This window comes from Bombus huntii, chromosome 12 (assembly GCF_024542735.1).
Source record: "Bombus huntii isolate Logan2020A chromosome 12, iyBomHunt1.1, whole genome shotgun sequence".
In the NCBI taxonomy this organism is placed as follows: domain Eukaryota; kingdom Metazoa; phylum Arthropoda; class Insecta; order Hymenoptera; family Apidae; genus Bombus; species Bombus huntii.
In genome coordinates, this window is record NC_066249.1 from 691,592 (window position 1) to 712,273 (window position 20,682).

Here is a 20,682-nt window from a genome sequence, read left to right on the forward strand (position 1 = left end):
CGGTACGCGTAAGGTTCCCCGGGCGGATTCGCGATCTCCATGAATCTCAGCGATCCTACATCAGGGATTAGCATCGCATTACCACGGCGCGGCATTAAGAGTACGAGGCGTGGAACGAATGCGCGTCTCGACGCAACGACGAACAAGCTTGGATCCATTTCACGTAAGCCGAATTCATGAGGCTGTGCCGTCGTCGCCTCCGGTTATGAGACGAGCAACAGCTTTCCAGCGCGGAAAGGACAACAGAGAGCGCGCGGTACTCCTCTGGCTTTCACCAGCCGTTTTTCCATCGTCGTTCCAATCCGCACCTCTTCAGGCACAAGTGTGCCGAGGGCGACGACGTGTCGCGTCCCGTCATCCTTCTCTACTTTCCTATGCAACTCTTTCCTTCTCTCCTACCTCCGGTGTCACCCTTTTCCTCGCTTCCAGCGAACAACCTTTCTCTCTTATTCCGTTGTTCGCTCTTTCTCGCCTCGAGAGTAGACCAGACGATGCCAGAAAGGCGGTAGACAGAAAGCACGGCGTGTACAGAGGGGGAGAAGAGAGACGGAGAGAAAAGAGCAGAGAAGAGAGGGTTAGACGAGTGAGATCAGGTATCAAGTGTAAAAAAAGAGCCATTGTACGGGAGCATCTGACCGTAGGGTAGGTACCTCAGTGGCGATGTTCAGCGCGGTAGAAAAGAGAACGAGAGAGACACGCGGCCTGTCTTCGTTCGTTTAATAGAAAGAGATGGAATGAAGGAGGCCAGAGAGACCGGTGAACCTGGCGGAGGTTGCCACGACACGTCGGGCAAGGACGAGAGCAGGGAAGGAAGAAAAGGGAAGAAAAGGGAAGGAAGGAAAAAAAAGAATGCGCGAGCAAACTAAGAGAGAAAGAACATGCAAGTGCAAGGAAGAGAAAGAAAGGGAAGGAGGCTGTCGTATGCACCGAGAGCGTTGGCAGTTTATAAGGGTCCCCCGTATTGTGGATACGTATTATCATGCTAAATATAACATGTTAACTACTTCGCATAATGTCGGCCCGCGATCCTCTCGATTCTCTCTCCCCGTACGACCGTTCGGCGAATCGCGTTTCCGCGCCCAGAAAATTTTATTGCCGATGGTTCGGCAGATGCGACGCGACTCGCTACGATCCTCGTGCCGAAGGCGACGCGCTTCTCTTCCCGTTCCCAGAGCCCCCGGCTTCTGGAAACGAGAACCTCTTCTGGTACATACCAGGAAGAATCGCTGACATACGATTCGTTATTTATGTACAGTAGCTTTCTTATGCAAAATTCGGATGTCGAAGATTTATGATAATTAGACGTAGAAGCGAACTTGAATATTTTTATGGACCACGAAACGTGTTTAGCAGTTAGTAGAGGCGATGTTTATATCGGCAGATTGACTTCGCTAGAAGAAGCTTCGATAGCACTTCTTCATTGTTCCTAAGACTCGTTCAAATCAGTCGATTGAATTCGAGCAACATGAAATCTCTTCATCGGACGATTTGAATCTGTTCGCTACTTGATTCGAAATGTTCGTTCAAATTGCTGTTCTCTCAAATTGTTTAACCTGATTTTACTAGTTATTATTTGACTCCAAGTATTACGGTTTCTTCGAGTATCACTAAAGCTTGAGATACATTTTACAATATTACGTATGATGTACGTATAACACAGGATTTGCAATGTCAACTACAAACAATTATTTATAAAAGCAAATGCCTTTTGGATTTTAATGAAAAGCGAATCTTTCTCCTCGTTCCCAACGCCATTTCAAATATCCATTACTTGAAATCAGTAAACTCGACTTGTATATACACAAACTTCAATCTAAGTAACTCGTCGTGTAGAAACACGTGATTGTTCAAACAACATTGTTAGTTCTATAAAGCAGTGAATCTACGCATAATCGATAGTCTATAGAAAGGAACGCGCCGACGCTTATCGTTTATATTTAGTAATGATTGGAAACTATCGATATTTATTCGTCTTTACCTGGTTTTTACTGAGAAAAGTCAACGTTGCGAAACAGCTGTGCCATAGCTGTTATTGATGAGACACATTACGCATTTATTCGCCGTGACGGACCTTGAAAATCTATGAATTAATTATACTTTATATACACACGAGCGTCGCACGATGTCCGATGATATCGTCATTGAGACGCGGGAAATGACAAATGTACCGCAGTCATCGGCGCTGTCGATCCTACTTTAGCTTATCTTCGTCGTAGAACACGCTGCCGTACAATAAATCGCTCTGCTCGTTAGCTAATACCGTATTAACATTATTATAACTTCCCTCGGGGTATAAAGATTCAGCGCGAACGTTTCAAATGCAATCGATTTAGTGGGGAAAAAAAAGGAAAGAAATGATCGTCCAGCCCCCACCCCCTCCGGGGAAACCTGCCATTATCATATCAGTGAAACGTTAAAATCTATCTTTCCGAAGAAAAACGGAGAAAAAAAGAAATTCTCTGTAATCAAGCTATCAACGAGCACGTTTAATAAAATAGCGTCGTCTAGCATCGTTTGCATCGCAACAAAATTAAACCCTGTTTTAATATCGCTGACAACGAAAGCGATACGATCTTTTAAGTCGCCTCGTAATTAGATCTTTTTCTTGCGACATCTGCATAATCGATTCTGAACTTGTTGCTCGGAATTCTTCGGCAAATGTAACTTGATATAATGAAGAGTGGGCAGTTAAAGCTATAGCGAAACTATCTTTATAAATTGGAAAATAAACTCCAAGCTCCTTCTCTTAATTGGTTCTGTATCGATAATAAATTGCTCGGGACAATCAGAGGATGAAATATTATGGTTGCATTAATTCTTGCTTAATAATAATTACGTGATTATATGTCGCAAGAGGAAAAAACGACAAGTCCATTTTTCTTGATTTTCTGATGTTTGCGTTAGCTGTTGAAAGGAAGGACGCTAAGCATGAAATTGCAACGAGAGAAAGTAGAGAAAATGCATATTTAATTACAAACAGTTCTCAATCTTCTTCTTAATAGGATTGAATTTTACAACTTACTTACACTTTTTCGTCAAGTTCGAAAATACTAACTAAGATTTAACGTGTTTTTCTCTTGCTATGTCCCACGTGTTTTTCTATAAGAGCCGATAAATCTCACAAAGCACTACAAGCAAAGTGCAAAGAACGAGGAAACATTTCGCTTGCGACCCGATTCGCCATGCGCACTTAGCGCATAGTCGATCGATCCCGAATTGATAATGTCGAGCTGTAAAGGGAACCGCAGTTAAAGGTCGATTCTCCACGGACTGTTGAAGGGGTGTGATGGGCCAGAAGCTGCTAGTGCAGGAGGCGCCTGGCTCCGGTTCCGGTTCGACGAATCGCATGGAAGGCGGCGAAGGCGCCGGAGGAGGGGAACTACACCACTTCCTCCATCAGTACAACCAGCCGTCCCACAGTCCTGGCCAGAGTCTACAGGGTGGCCTTCCGCTTCCGCTTAGCCCGCAGTCCCTCAGACACGACGGTTCCTCGAGCACCGGCATCGCCGGAGTCAAAAGGGAGCCCGAGGACTTGAGCTCGTCGAGAGGGGCGCAACAGTCCAGCAAAAGGCACAAACAGGCTCAGCCGGACAGTCCCACGCCACCGGGAATGTACCATCATCATCAACATCAACTACAGGTGAGACCATCGAGCAATTTGTAGCCATGATATTTTCTATAAAACTTTGCTGATTTTTTCTTTTGTTTCTTCTTGTCTTGTTTTGCCACATAATAGCATAGAAGCGTGAATTTTTCATAATATGGAGAAAATATGGAAAAACAATATCAAAGAAACAATTCATTTGCTGCAATTTTACATTAAAGTACTTTGATAAAGTATTTGGAAGCATTCAAAGATACAGTAAATCTGATTTCACGTATTTTTGGAGTTATTGCCTTTCTGCATAGTAAGTGCTTCATAAGAGAGATGGTTGATATTTGTGTTGTGATGATAATATTTAATATTAGGAAGACTAATGAATCTAAAATAAATACTTAATAAAAATTGACTTCAAAAGATCCAGAGTCTCTCTATCTCTGTGTTTGGAGTAACAGCAAATTCTCAGATTGCTGTTTAGGTTCGTTTTTAAGGTGCAAAAAGATGTATTTAAGTGGGGGAAATAGAAAATCTAGTGCTGCCGTATTAAATTAAGGTGAAATCGTGAAAATTATTATACTACGAATATTTATGCAACTAAAAAAACAGAATACAATAAATTAGAGTCATTAAATTTGAAGAAAATATGAAAAAATCGTTCTTTCTTAGTATCGTTTCATAAAGATTTTTGTAAAATGTTCGAAGTTTCCTTGTTTGTTGAAATAAATCTCGTTTGTAAAAATTCAACAGTCACAGGAGAGTTAAATTTGCCATAAATTTTTTGCAAGATCACTGTAGCAGTAAAAATATATATAGCGATACGCTAGCAGGTAAAAGCTTTATAAGTTAGTTGTCAAATAAAATATTATTTCCAATCTATATGATGGGGGAAATTTTTAAATAAGTACAGGCATTAAATTATAATATTAAAAGGCTTGATGTCAATGACGGCCAATCAACGAAAATATCATGTTGCCTTCATCAGTCTCTCCTAATTACATGCACAGGCCTGGCAACGAAACGAGTCTAAATCCCACAGAGATTATCGACAGTCAGCTGGAAAATGCGTGTTAATAACTTTCAGGATTCCAGTCCGCTCTTAGAAAACATGCTCCACACAGTACCTGTCCTAATAAACATACGCGACACTATCCAATCTGAACTCCATCAAATCCGACTTCGCTCCATTGCGATTAAAATACATGACGCACATTAAAAGCAATAAAGAAAAGACCCAACACTGCCTACCCTGATCTAGATATAAACGCAAGACACTAGCCTCGCTGATTCCGATACAAATAAGCGTCATTATCCCGACTCTGTTATAACAAACATACTTGACGCTATCTAATTCGATCTCGATAAAAATTCTGAATATTAGACCGCGCGATCGAGAGAAAAATACCCTATAGCATACTATATTCCTATGGAAATCCGGAATAACAATCTCGTCCAGTTATAACTATTTTTAGCTAATAATAATAACTATTTAATAAATTAATCGTAACTAATTAAACATATTAACTAAATTGTTTTAAAAATTTTGCAATATTATTCAGTTTACGAACTATTTCAGGTATTCAATAAACGTGTTTGCGTTCGCGAACTTGACGATCGTTAAAAGATTTCAAACTCTGAGAGTTCAATTATGTCCTATGATTTTCAAGTTCTATGAAAAATGTCGTATCAGTCATTTTTACTCCGATAACCCTGAAATTCTCTGCAAAATTCCACACAAAACAATCACTCTTCTTTTCTGATAGTCCTAAAATTCTATGAAAAATTCTACGTTAATTACTCGTTACTGTTACGATTTTAATGTTAATAACGATTGCGTAAAATTTCAGGTGCAACAGTACGGCAGTCCCTACGACCCCTACAGCTCGTGCAGCCCACGATTGCAATCCACGGCGTACACGTCGACCTCGGCGACGGGCGCGGCAAACGCTGGAAACCCGAGCGGATTGCACCAGGAGGCCACGGCGGTCTACGTCACCGGCGACGCTCTACCACCATTGGCTTCGTCGAGCTCGTCCTCGTTGTCCACCACGACCGCTTCGTACACGAGGTACGAGGTTGTGCCAAGCTCTTACGCGACGACACACGCGATACGCTCATCCTCGAGCAGCAGCAAAGTCCTGACCGTTGATCTTCCCAGCCCCGACTCCGGCATCGGCGCGGACGCGGTCACGCCCAGGCAAGATCATCATCCGCCCACGGCGCTTCATCAGGTCAGTCCAAATTAAATGATTATTTGACACTCGAATTCGAAACTATCAGCACTTTAAAGACGGTACGTACACCGAGAAACGTTTAATGGAAAATAATCGCATTGCAGTGTGTAAGAATGAGACAGTTTTCGAGCAGTATATTAATAACGACGTAGATATATTAGGTCGCCCGGAAAGTTCTTTTCGCGTTCGCCTTATCTCGTTCTGCTTAAGTAAAGATACCACCAGATCACTCGTCAGCCGTGAGATCACTAATTATCCTCTGTAGTGGCACATGAGTTAGAGAACAATTGAAATCATGTTGTTGTTTTGCCTCGGAGTATCAAGATCGTTAGGATACACGTAATGTAAGAATAAGTAAACTCCGGGCAAAACAATGTCGCCGCTACGTGCAACCGTCGAAAGAAGACGAATTCGAATTTTCCGACTCTCCCCCGACCAGTATAAATAAATGCAATCGAAAAGAGTCAGTTGTCGATCAGCCTGTTATCAACGAATTATCAGCGATCTAATTAACGAGTCATTAGCGATCCTATTTTACGACTTATACACTATCCACCACATCTCTGGTAAGGCAAGAGAACAGTTCTCGACGTTAGTAGAAAGTGTATTGAGTGTTTTTTGCGTGGAGAAAGATAGAAGACCAAAAGATGCATTTTTGTCACGTTATGTTTCACTGCTTTAAAAAAGACAGTACGCCTAAAAACACTACAAAGGAGATTTGTGACGTTTATGGTGATCGGTCTATAACTGTTTAAACAGTCTGGAATTGGTTTAGGAGGTTTAGAGTCGGAAATTTTAATCTGAAAGATGAAGATCGCAGCGGACGTCCATCCACCACTGATACTGACCTTACCAAGGCCTACCTCGATGAAAACCTAAGGTCTAGTGTTCGTGAGATAGTAGATACTTTAAACATTCCGCGAACAACGATTCATGACCATTTAATAAAGCTTGGGTACACTAATCGCTACGAAGTGTAGGTCTCCCATCAACTAACAGAGAGCAATTTCCTGAATCGAATCTCGACATGCGATTTGCTAATTCAACGCAACAATAGGGAGCCATTTTTAAAAAAGTTAATTACTGGGGATGAAAGTTGGATTCTCTACGACAACACTGCGCACAAGCGATCTTGGTCGAGTCGAAATAAGTGTCCTCCAACGGTAGCAAGACCTAGACTTCACCCGAAGAAGGTGCTGCTTTCAATTTGATGGGACTTGAAGGGTATCCTCTACTATGAATTATTTCCAGAAGGGCAAACGATCAAATTGTTGATTTGTAATAATGGCTTCCTTAAGTTTTTCGAGTTGGGTGAAAAATATTGCACCCAACTCGAAAAACTTAAGGAAGTTATTATTACAAAACGTCCTGCAGTGGTGAACAGACGTGGCGTTGTGTTCCATCACGATAACGCGAGGCCACACGTTTCTTTAGCGGTGCGAACGAAACTTCTAGAGTTTGATTGAGATGTTTTACCACATCCTCCATACTCTCCAGACCTTGCACCATCGGACTATTATTTGTTCCTCTCCCTAAAGAATTTTCTTTACAATAGAAAATTCAAATCAGTAAACGAAGTGAGAAACGGCCTCGAAGAATATTTTAAAAGTGAGCGAAGAGAATTTTGGAAAAATGGCATTATGAGGCTCCCTGAGAGATGGCAAAAGGTGGTAGAAAAGGATCATACATTATTTAAGAAAGGTACACTGAAGGAAATATATTTTATACTTACCTTCTATTTAACAAACGAAAAGAACTTTCCGGACAACCTAATAACAATCAAAAACTCTTTGATATAGCGAATAGAAGTATTTTTTACGATGTACGAAATTTTTGTATCGATATCTTAATTAGTTTGGAAGATACAATTTGAATAAAATTATCGTTCACAGTAACAAGCGCTGCGTTTGTGAAAGAAATGATTTAATTTTGATTTCTAAGGTTTGGTAGAGTTAATTGAATTGAATCATTTACATTTGCATCTTCGTTTGGTTTAGATGAGTTTTCATATTTGGGAAAAAACTTGTTCAGTAGCTAAGCATTAGTTGTAACAATTACCTAGAGATTTTGTTTAATTTTTGGCGAGGTGAATTATGCAGAAGTTAGGTCTTCAGAGAAGAAAAATGTATAATAATTGAATCATGGTTACGAGATAAGAGTTGCAAGTGTTGAAATTCAATCTCTTTGTTCCGAGCGTAGGATATACACGATCTATGGACACAAAGGAGATCAATCTTACACCTCGAATCTTGATCTCGACGTTTCAATCTCGAGGAATGTTATCGCAATCTCCATTAAAATCTAATATATTGACCGATTAATTCCATCATAAAACAAGGTCGGTCAGTGTTCAAACGTTGTTCGAATACTAATTACTTCGAATAATTCAAATAGACTAGATTTATCCAAGGATCGTACTCTTGAATAACTGTAAACTTCAGCTGTAGATTCCAGCTTCAAAAACATTTCGTATATATCCAATTGATCGATCGCAAATCTCTATAGGATTAATTCATATTTGCAACAATTGTTAGATATAATTAATCCAATTAATTTTTGTAGTTCAGATAGCGAAAACTTCGTGAAAAAAATCACGCGAAATAGAAACTTCTTACGATCAAAACTTCTGACTGACAATAAATTTTGGCAAAGTAGGTGTAGAATTATGGTACTGGAGTTTGGCAATAAGTTACAATAATAACTTTCGGCAAAATAGATTCGAAGTGAAAGACAGAATATAACGATTCTATGCGAGGTAGCTCATTCTTGTTGACGTACTAGAGTTAACAGAAGCAAAGATATGTCTGCTACGAACACCTTTTCCTCTTCCTACCCTGCTTTCCTTTTCTATTTTCTAAACATCTCTTCTTTTCCAATTACTTCCGTCTTCCTCCTAGTTGTTAAATGGAAGGACAGCATTTGATTAGACAAGACTTAAACGTTTATCGCAATCCCATCATGCAGACATAAGCTCTTCCATGTTTGATAATTTTCTACGCACTCTCTGAAGCAGAACTACACGGCTTGGTAACGATACTGGTCGATTTGCATAATCAACAACGCATATCTATCAGGAATATCGTCACGTTTGTTTGTAATCAATGAGAATCGTGTAATAAGTGCCACGTTCCTCTCCCCCGCCACATTTCCATCTTATTTCATTCGACTGGAAATCGCTGTAGAAAAATCCATGCAACGTAAAATCAAATTGCTACGATTAGATTAATACGATTCCATATCGGAAATATTTGCTTCGATACAAGTTACAATTTAGTCGAAGCGTAGAAAGTTCGAAACGGAATTTTAATGCTGATTATCGATAGAAATTATCGATAGTGAAGTACACTTCTTACCGATAAAATTATAATATACAGGGTGGTTGGTGATTGGTGGTACAAGCGGAAAGGTGGTGGTAAAAAATATAGAATAAAAATTTTTTTTTTATTTTCTTTTTTAAATTTTTCCATCGAGACAACGATCTACTGTGGGATCCGTTATAACGTACCGCACACGTACCGAGCGAAAATTCAAAGTCGATTTTCTCGAAAACAAAGCCTCAAACGAAAAATTTTTATTCTATATTTTCGACTTCTTTTTTCGCGTAGAATCACCCCCTTTCCGCTTGTACCACCAGTTATCAACCATCCTGTATATATCGGCATACCATACATAATTTAAAATCGATAATAAATATTGATTTTACGTTTTGAGGACGTCTACAAGCTCTTTAATAATTTTGATATCACGCTGATATCACAGACATTTATACCAAGCCGTTCACTATAAAGTCATTGGCCAGATTTCTATCAAATTCATATCGTATTCGATATTCAATTTTCTCCGATTAAAATTACATTACGAATCCAACATCAGCCAAACAAAAAGTACGACACTCTAAAATCTTCCTTCTATCCGGCCACAAAATAAAAGATTTCAAAAGCTGCATTCTTAAAAACGGAAACCACAAAGTAGCTGTGAATTCGTCAGTTGTAGATCTGTCACGAACGCACAATTACAACAAGAAACCGTTCGCCATAGCGCTGCGAAAAAATCGCAAGTTCCCTTAGGAAGATTCGCGTGTGAAGGAAAACCGCGCGGAAACAACGAATCGAGCCGCGTCGAATCGTCCGTATCGTAGGCAAATTGTCAGGCCCTCGGGGTCTCGACGCATAATTTTCGCCGCCGTCGAAGCCGCGCCGGCCCGCTCGCCGTGACCATAAGCGATTCATCACTCCCACGTACTCTCGGTTGTCACGCGTAATCGGCCGCTTCCGGAAACATTAATCGTTCGACGGGGCAACGGGCAGCTTATCCGCGCGAGTAAGTCATTAGCATTGCGGTTGACATTACGAATTAGAAAGCACACGCGTTCCGTTCTGCTCTGCTTGCACGCGGCTGGAAATAAAAGCGAATCGTTTCGTCCGGTTTATCTCTCGCCAAGTTCCTAATTAAAATATTCATATGTATTTCGTACCGTGTTACGCGCTCCTTAGAATCCTATATTTTTCTCTCTTCTTTACGTTTCTTTGTCTCTTTCCGATGTGCAATATGTGAAGGATATATCGCAATGTACAAAGAATTCTCATGAAACTATGTAAGACTATTCTATAGGATTTTTAATCCTCGTATGCTTTTCCTTCTTTTTTTTAGCGCATCCTCTCGTTCCTCTTTTCATTTCGATTTTAGATAGCTGTTTTAGTCTTGCGTCAGGAATAACGTAATTTCGGATAAACTCGACGAGAATCAATGATTTCCGCGATAGAGCCGAATGAGCCAGCTAGCAAAGCGAAGAGAACACGTTGCATTAGACACAGCAAGCTGAGAGGCTTGTAATTACGGATTAAATCTCCGACGGTTTTCGCTTGCACGCGACGTTCCAACGTGTCTACATGTGTACCGTGTAATATTCGTTACGGGCTGCGGAGATACCGAACCAACGCGTCCAATAAAACAAAAGACCATCGGTAACCGGACAGATGTGCAATTTCACGAATACAAAATTCTTTTCATTTCTTCTTTCTTTTTTTTAAGTTGAAATCGATCTCGGTATGATAGCCTTTGTCGAAACGTCAACACTAAGACCATTATCGAGGTAACGAATTTTAAAAGAATACTTTTTCGATAGAATTCATAGAAATTTGTCTTTGTCTTTTCCCTTTTTCGATGTAATAAAAGACTTTGGTCTGGAGAAGAACGTAAATTTGGTAAAATTTGCAAGCTTTTTGTGCTTCTTTGGATTACCCATTTACGTAAAACATATATTAAAACCACCTGATTCGATCGTTTTATTGGCATAATTTGAGTAGCGTGCAATCGCCAATGGAGTGGAACAGATTGACTCTGGCAAAGATTAAAAGAATATGCTACGATCGAAGCATAATATAACGTTCTTAAATCGTCCACGATTAAAAAAAGAGCAGCTTTCAGTGACAATCTATTCTTCGTAATCGAAAGTTCTCGTTTTAATATATCGAGCAGAACGAAAAAAAAGGGGATAATCGAAGGTGCCATAATTTTGAACCTGTTTCGCCATTCGAGAATAAATGAACGACTAAAAATACTTATTAAATCGATGGGGAAGGGAAAAAACGAAAAAATCAATCTCACGACAGGCTCTTACGCACGTGGAAAAATCACTGTCACTAAACCGATCATTAAGAGTATTTATTAGACGAACGATCAGAATCTATACGACAATTTAGCCATTTTCCTGCGTTTCGTAATTTCGTATTATAAGCAGGTGCTTGGAATTTAAACACGATCGTTCACAGAATCTTTCGACTTTTTCGTTCAGGCGATCTTAGAGAATTTCACCCATTGCATTCGTACCGATTTTGTTCAAGAATCTAGCGTCCATTTAACCCTTTGCACTCTGAATTTTATTTCAATTTTGTTACCAGCAGCTCCCAACGCTTTTAAGTGTTTTATTTGAAATTTACTTGAACTAAAAAATAAGACAATTTAAATAAATAAAGGAAGAAACTTCACTTAAATACCGGTTTTATTCACACTATTGTTGTATTTTGTACCTTTTAAGTGTATAATATATCTTGATACAATTTCCAGAATGCAATCCTGGTTTTCTTTCGCACGTTTCACAAAAAAAGGTAAGACTGAAAGAATGTCGAGTGGGACTCGACAAAGGAGATCCTGAGATAAAAACTGATGTCGTGTCACAATCGACATAGTGCAAAGGGTTAAGACGTTCATTGAACAACAGAAATCCTAAACCACCACGATTTGGTCACCGAATCGTGACAAGGAATAGGACAAAAGATGAAAAAGAGTCGTTGCTCGATAATAAAGCATATATTGGCTGATCAGACAAATCGGGAAAAAAGTTAATTACGTTGTTTGTCCACGGTAAGCGCAATATTCATAATTACACGGCAAATGTTTATGCAAATTCACATTTCTATGAACGTAATTAGAGATATTGAACCTAAATTACATATTTATTTCAAATAGTGTAATATGTATATTTCACTTGGGATATGTTACATATTCTTTCATATTATATATTGTTCCGTGTAACCTCGACATTTTTATGCCTTTTTCCCATACCTAAACGTATAAGCATCATCAATCTACAATAACATAACAAGTTAGAATTCATCGTGTCATGATCGCGCAGAATCAAACATCTATATCGCAGAACGATTGTAGGCAAAAACACGTGGCGACGTGTACGTTACACGCGCTCCAACATCGTATGTAGAAGACCAATTATCAGTGAATACTAAGCAATTATGCAAAGAGTGAGAGACGATCAATAACAGACCGCTAATAAAACTCCGCCTTGGAACGCAATTCAACGAATCGATCGAGCGAAAAAAACACATAAAAAAATTAGATCGTCGGACGATATTTAAGATAATCGATCGCGTTGGCCGCGTACACAAACGCCTCCAAAGCGGATCGATCGTACGATCGTATAATTCGTTTTTCATCGTTTGCTCTGCTATCTGGTTCGTTCGTGGATCTGCTATAAATTCAATTAAACCGGGAACCATTCGAGTAGCACACGCTTCCCGGCGTAATTAGTCGAGAAATCGTGGAACGAATGAAATAAGGATGGAAACGCGGGGATGTTATTATTTCTAATTATGGATGGCGGTTAACCACGTTATTGATTCAACAGGATAACGTGCAAGGTAGACGGGGGTTGTCCTGGTCGGCGAAAAACCGCGGCAGACGCGATCTCGTTGCTTCTCGGTTCTGTTGGCTTCTCGTCGGTTCTCCCGGCTCGATGGATGGCTTCCGCGATGCCGTTCATCAGGTCGAGTAACGAGCTGCGGTAACCGCGTTACGTTCCTACCCAATGTTCGTCGAGAATTCTCGCATGAAGACGTACGAGGGAATAAACCATTCGGTTGGGCCGCTTATTAAGAAACCACCGGTGGGAGCGCGTGCGGCCAGCCCTGCTCAATTTTACGAGACCGCAATGGCCTATTCTACTCCTGGCCTTCGATCCTTTTCTTCCAGTGAAACCAAACGGCTGATTGTGAGAAGCATGTGTATGTGAAAACAGTTAGAATTGCCAACAGATTCTGAATAAGCTTTGTAGGTCACGTAATTAGAAAAATTGTCCAATTTTTTGCGAAAGTCGTTGATGTATGGTCAGGAGGAATATGGTCAAAATTGAAAGTAACAAATTAACTCGGTATACAGATAATCGTTAATTGGACAAAGTGCTGACGGGTTTCATCGGACGATTTTTGTAGATTAACTTATCGACAGGTTTGTAGAAATTGTTGAACTTTTGGAGAGATTTATTAATGTACACAGCAGAGGTCTACAATCAAGTTGAAAATGACAAATTAACTCAATATTGAAGTAAGCGTGGTAGCGTAGTTCGTTAAAGTTCATCAGAGAGTAGTCGTTACTGGGATGCTGCTAGTTATGCAACCAGCGTTTGACCCTATCAGTTAAGGGTTAATAATTGAGGAAACGAGCGTGAATGCTTGTCAGCGTTTCACGGCAGATTTCTGAGATGTATAATTTCTATTTAGAAACCGGCAATTATCGAATACTGGCCATAAGGGAAATAGGAAATGTATGATCAGACTAGGTAAATTTGTTATCCAGTTAAACACAACCATGGAACTTTTGTTACTTCTTATTTGATTATATGTTAACGAATTACTCATGGAAAACGTGGGTTTTTTACGCAGTCCTCCTTCGATTACACGGAATTATGTCCTGGTGGAACGGCTGCTGGAACCGCTGTTGTCCTCGAAAGCGGCGCAGTAATACACCATCAACCATTGCAACTGCAGCTACAGCAAAGCCATGCACAAGCACAAGTGCAACGCGGTGCTTTGGTTTCCTCCGCGGCGACCAACCCGAACCCTAACCCGAATCCTCCGAGGTCGCGACCTTGGCACGATTTCGGCAGACAAAACGACGCGGACAAAATCCAGATACCAAAAATGTAAGTATTTCATATGGCATTTCTATTATTTAAAAATTATCTAAGACGTCTTTTACGTTCAAGCAAATTTTAAAAATTTTACTCGTACTATTTTTCACAATCCCAGAAGACTTGGAAGATATTACCATAAATGAATTCTATGAATTTTAGTCAATAGGAATTTGGTATAGGTAGCATTACGATGTAGCAAAATCTTCGATCATTTCTGAACAGAAAGTTTGCAGCTGTACAAATGATAACTCGAATAAAATCTTATAAAATCTTCCCTAATTCCCTATCTTACAAACAATCTTAAAATTTCCCCAAAAACCCTAAAACCTTTGACGTGTTCAAAAAAAACATCGTCATTCTCCGCCAATGAAAACATTAAAGAGTCTACTGACAGCGAAAATTTACAAAATCTCCCCTGTCTCATTTATTTCCCCAACAACATTTTGAAACATCGCCAAACCCTAGAACTCTTCACGCGCTCGAAAAGAATGCTATCATCCTCCGCTAATGAAAACAAGTAGAAAGAATCTCTTGACATTAGGAACAGACGAAGACGTTGGTTCGTAACCTACACAGAAGTTGTAATAAGCTTACCAAGTAGGCGTCGCGCGTCGGTGTGGAGAACAGGAGCAGAGGGGCTCGCAGGCCGTTCACCCGGGCCAGGCTCGGTTATCGGCTCGCACGCACCGCACTGTCCCGGTTGTTCTCCACCCGATGACCAATGCAACGGAAAAAACGCGGCGAATACAAAACCGCGACGCGTGTCGTCGCGCAAGATAAAGATAATAGGTCGGCGGCAGAAAGTTCGATGGTTGTAAGCGCGATAGGCCGCCACCGTGGAAAAGCTTCGCTCGGATAAGGATAATCGTGCCTTTTATTTCACTTTTCGCGCAACTATATTTAGAGTGGCTAACCTAGGTTAATCGCGTCCTCGTCTCGAGAGAAACTGGTAGCTGGGCACATATTTGTCGCGTAATCGGTTTTAGAAAATAGCTTGGAAATTTTAGTCCTGAAAGGTGAAAAAGATGATTTGCTTAAACTTATTGCATCATGAATTTTTTTTTTCGATGATATACGTATATATTTATATACATATATTTAGCTATTTTGCTTCAGCATATTCAGATATAACTTATGCCCAGTACTCTTCAATTTTGTAATTTGGCGATCAAAGCCGGAATTATAATTGAATTTGATCTTTAACTCTTTATTCGAGGGAGCACGAAATTTGTTTGCTTTTTAAAAATGCCAAGTGAAGATTTCAAGATACTGATCGTAATGAAAAACATGGCATTTCCTAGTTTACACGTGAATCGGTATAAAAGATTCGAAAACAATTAGATGCATCTTAGTTCCGTCGCGCTGACTGACGTCATTCGTGCGGGATACTTGCGACGAAAACCGCAAATATTCGGATTCGAGAAACGATTTCTTAAAATTAAGATTATATTAAAACCATATAACGCTGTCAACGTCGTATAATTATAAACTCATTATCTCTCTGTTTGTCTAGGACCGATTAGAAAAAAAACATCACGTTGATTATAAGCGACGTTACCGTAATTATATCTTAATATATGAAGATTAGAGACTTCTTAAGAAAATAATCAGTAAAACCATTTGCACACGCGCTGTGGCCATGATCGAATTCTGATACATTTTTTACAATCGGTCGTTGATAAATCAATATGTTATTAGAACTGTCAATATATACCTACGTCAAATTATTCAAATCGATACAAAAACAATTTGTAATAATACGCCGGTCTGAACGCAGATTCTCCGCCTATGGGTTCAAGTATCACCTGGAGTCACCAATTAGCACGTCGCAGCGTCGCGAGGATGACAGAATCACATACATCAACAAGGGACAATTCTATGGAATCACGTTGGACTACGTTCCTGATCCGGACAAGCCAACTCTAAAGGCTGGGCAAACAGTTAAGGTAATGCTAAGCAACATTTAAAAGGAAATTTTGTATCTTTGATATTTACCATAAATCTGTCATCAATTACGTGAGTAATCATATTTACTGAATAATAGGATCATAATTATTCCTTATTTCCGGATCTACTTTAAAAACTTTAATTTTCAATCAGTTAATCGGTCACTTCAGAATGATGTAAGCTTAATCGGTAGAATAAAAATATAATCAAAGCAGGCTGTAATTATGAGATAACGCGATGTTTTCGCTTAGCGATAAACGATAATGGTATAAAGGCAGCTATGTCATTAGGTGCAGATGGATTACATGTGCATGTAATGTTACCGAAGGTAAAAAGGAAGATTACATATAATTAAAAAAAAAATTGAAATAAAAATGTTACGTGACGCTGTTAAAAACAAACATTGACTAACAAAAAGACACACGCGCCTTTGATTGCGAGCGTTTCAAAGTTAACAATCGCCCCCTAGCGTTCACCATAATGGCGGCGCACAGAAAACACCGTGCTACGTGGCGCCAAAAAACCCGCGACTCTAAAGTATAACATGACACGCGTGCAATATACGCGATCTATAATATCGTCACGCGAAACGCAGTGGTATTGCTCTTAAATCGCATTAGGACTGCGCATAGCATTACGCTTCGACTCCTACTAGAGATAGAATTCGCGCAGCTCGTCGAGAATCGAAAGAAGAAGTCGGACGAGGTCGTTTGTTCTCGCGACTCTAATTGGCAGCATGGCGCACCGTTAGCAATTTCCATTCTGATAAAGCTGCTGATTCTTTTCTCCCCCGCCCCCCTTGCTCTACCTCTTTCGCTAGAAGTTACGACTTCCTCGTTAATTGCTAATCGAGAGTCTAGCCGATCGTAGTAAGTCGAGCAAACAGCTACGTACGAACATCTACACACGCGAACAGGGAGCCGCGAGTACAAATTCACCTCTTATCCGTTCGCTTCCCCTCTACGTTACTCTTTACTATTTCACTTTATTTGCACTTACGTACAACCTCGTCGCTATCCTTTTCTCCTACTACACTCCAATCCACTCCTGCACCGTTGTTTTTCCTCTCTCCTATCTCTGTCAATGTCCAGTGGCGATCAGCCTGCCCTCTGCTTTCTCTGTCTCGTACAACTCCGTTTTTCTTGTAGCACTGTCTCTCTTGTTCTTGCTTTTATCTATTCACTTCGTATACTGTATACCATTCGTTATGTTTAAAACTCAATTTCTACTTCGAATGTGATTCGATATTTAAAGCTCCTGATTCTTGAATCTTGATAGATTTTTTGAGTCCTTGAAGCTTCGAGAGTTTTGGCAGATTTCAAAGTTTTGAAAGATCGGTATTAAATTTTTTGTATGAAGGGAAGAGAAACGTGACAAGTCACGTTGTAAGTGTTTCATAAAAGCAATTTTTAAACTCAATATATCATAATAAAACAGCCACGAAACTGTCAAAACTTCAAGGCCAACCGATACACAAAAGTTCAAAAGTTTCAAGTACTAAACTATGTTCAAAGTGATTTGAATCTCTCGCGACATATACATATTCGGAACAATGCAAAATCTTCCAAAATGCGTTACAAACTATGTATGTACATAGTTTCTATTAACATGCCTTGTCTTGCTTTCGTATCGAACACTTTCTCCGTCTTTCTTTACGATGTAAATTTTACGCTAACCTCAGTCCGCCCATAAACTTGTATTTCCTCGACGAGCGCATTTCTTCGCCCATTCACCCGAATCACAAAAAATCCCTACCGGCGGCGTCGCTAGCGAACACGAGTGCGCACCGGTCTGCGCAGTGAAGCGTGCTTCTGTCGCGGCAGCCGATGTCACGCTCACGTGAAGCCTGCGTTATCATTGGCGGCTGAGCAGCGCTGATTTTTCATCAGCCAACCCCCGACAGATACACCGTCGAACGGTTGCCTGATTCTAAATTATTTGTCGGCAATCTGTACGCGGCGCACGGTACAAACGTTAACCCGCGAAAACGGCCCGGGGACACATGTTGTAAACTGGTCCGCGAAGGTTAACGTTATCTGATCTCGTGGCTTAAACGGCGGGACAATAAGGAACTGGACAAACACGCGATAGAGGTCTCTATTTGCCCGCACTGGTCACGCACACTCCACAATGTCCTCTATTGTAAATTCGATGATAACATTCTCTTAAATCTCTGTAGTTCAATAACGTTTATTTTATTATTTTTCGTTGAAATCTCGAAATCTTTCTCTCTTTCTCCTGTTCTATATCCTTATATCGAGCATACTCTATCTCAATATCGATGTTTATAAATCGTTGGAATATTCGAGAATCTACGAAACTCAAGATCGTTGAAGCTTACGACAATCACTTTTTAATCAATTCTTCAACAAAAACGACTACAGTCGCAAAGTTCAAATTCTCTATATAGCCTCACAACCGAGAAAGGTATCAACAGTCTTACACGTCTCTCTCTTGAATTAATCACGATGAACTCGCCAAATGCTTTCTATCTTAGTTTACCACGCAATGTTTAACACTCAATAAAACTCTCTCGCGCCCTCGAGCTACAATCTCGTATACCGAAACGTTATACCCATAATTACAGTGACGCGACGCATTATAAACGATCGAAGACCACCATATTAATCGAAAGATGGCGTCGTTCGATTAGTCGCTCGATAGCTGACGCGAATGGTGCAAAAGAATGGCGGCAAAATTGTCTCTCTATGTCTTTCTCAATTAATCAAAGTAATTGCACCTCACACGTTCGTTACATTTTTACCAATGAATCACGACCGCTCGGCTAGACACGTTACCGACGGAAAAACGTCGAGAACAAGGTTATCTTGGGATACACGGTCGTTTATTGGGAATTAGCAGTGTCGAATGGTGCAATTTATGCTACTGGATTATACGGTACGCCGTGATTTATACACACGTTCCTGTATGCGCGCGGTCGTTCGCTCGAGCGTGTCCTCATGTCGCGCGAACGATGCCACGCTCACGCGAATTTCGCGTGCCGCGCGACCGATGCGTCAGCAGATTCCGCGACGGTGTTCCGTTACCGACCGAGTATTGTCTCGTCACCCGACGGATCATTGTGGACAAATGATAACCGGGAGACGCGTCATGCTCGTCATTATGCGTATAATTTGAAAAATCTCCCACAATCAGCCACAACCGCTCATTGTAGCCTGTCCATGTCGGAATCTATAATCTGTGTTACATAATTATACGCTACCGTGTAATTTATGATCCGTGTAATCACGTGTGCGCTCGAGTCCACTTCTGCATAGCACCAACGAGAATCTAAAATTCTGAATTTTCGATTGACTTTTTCGCGAATTATTTCCTTTATGTGTATATCGTATCATGTAATTTTTTAATTTTTTTGCACTTATAAATTTTCTATATTTAATTTTAATGTAACACAATGATATTCATTTTTAATGTAATATAAAGACCACTTGAGAAATAAGAGGGGTAGTTCTATATCTTTACATGTCGAAATAGTGAAGAAGAGATGGAATAAATACGTATTTTTGTTCCGAGCTTCAAATTATAGTCACTTTTGTGCTCGCACGGTGTTTCTATATGCTTATTCCTGCGCCAAGCGTCCATAACGACCACCTTCTGTCTTAATGTGAGTCCGCTCACACCTGATCATTATTACCGCCAGTTCCGTGCCTATTTAGATCTCTAGATATCAAGTGTTGGTTATAAACAGATCAGTGATTTCGCCTCGCACTATTCGAGCCTGTCAAATGGGATTGCGGAACACGATAATAGATAGAATTATAAACTAAATTTATCTAAAACGAAGAAAAAGAAACATGTGAAAGTAGTCATTGAAAAAAGATGCCTACTTTATTCTAACCCTTAAATTCTATCCTCAGAGTAGTCGCAATAAAGAAACAGGTATTGCAGGAGTTAGTAAAATGTAACGGCGAAAAAGTTGTTTAACCCGTTGCTGAAAAAAGATAAGAAAGACAAAAGTAAACGCGTCAGCGGAAGCCATTCATCTGCCCTTATAGTATCTCGCTTAATAAAGTACTTACAGTGTTTTCTTGATGTTTTGTCGCGCAGAGCGTGGTAATGTTGATGTTCCGAGAAGAGAAGAGCCCAGAAGACGAGATTAAGGCGTGGCAATTCTGGCACGGAAGGCAACATTCTGTCAAGCAACGTATTCTCGATGCTGGTAAGTAAAGCGTGCAGAATCACCGAGTTTTCAGTCATCATTAAAACCAACCTCATGAACAAATAACCCAGCAGCGTACCGACCATTCCAATTACCTCCTAATCAGTTCGCGCATTCATCAAACGAAAAATAAATCTCACGCTATAATAACATTGTTGCATTGCATAATTTACATATGTCGTTTGATATTTTTTGCGCAAGCCGCTCGATAGTGGGATCGCCTCGAGGTTGGTAAGATTAAATTACAAAACCATACCTATCGTTGATCATACCCGTGTAGTATCTACGTACGTAGAAT

At 40.2% G+C, this 20,682-nt stretch overlaps 1 protein-coding gene across 2 annotated transcripts in view; it reads left to right on the forward strand.

The window, feature by feature from the left end:
• LOC126872117 (protein grainyhead) overlaps positions 1–20,682 on the forward strand; it is a 162,772-nt gene that overhangs the window by 132,508 nt on the left and 9,582 nt on the right. For both annotated transcript variants that reach the window (XM_050631694.1, XM_050631693.1), the window contains exons 5-9: positions 3,280–3,640; positions 5,446–5,829; positions 14,007–14,266; positions 16,035–16,203; positions 20,273–20,384. In XM_050631694.1, coding sequence (XP_050487651.1) covers positions 3,280–3,640; positions 5,446–5,829; positions 14,007–14,266; positions 16,035–16,203; positions 20,273–20,384 — 1,286 coding nt within the window. The remainder of the gene's footprint in view (positions 1–3,279; positions 3,641–5,445; positions 5,830–14,006; positions 14,267–16,034; positions 16,204–20,272; positions 20,385–20,682) is intronic.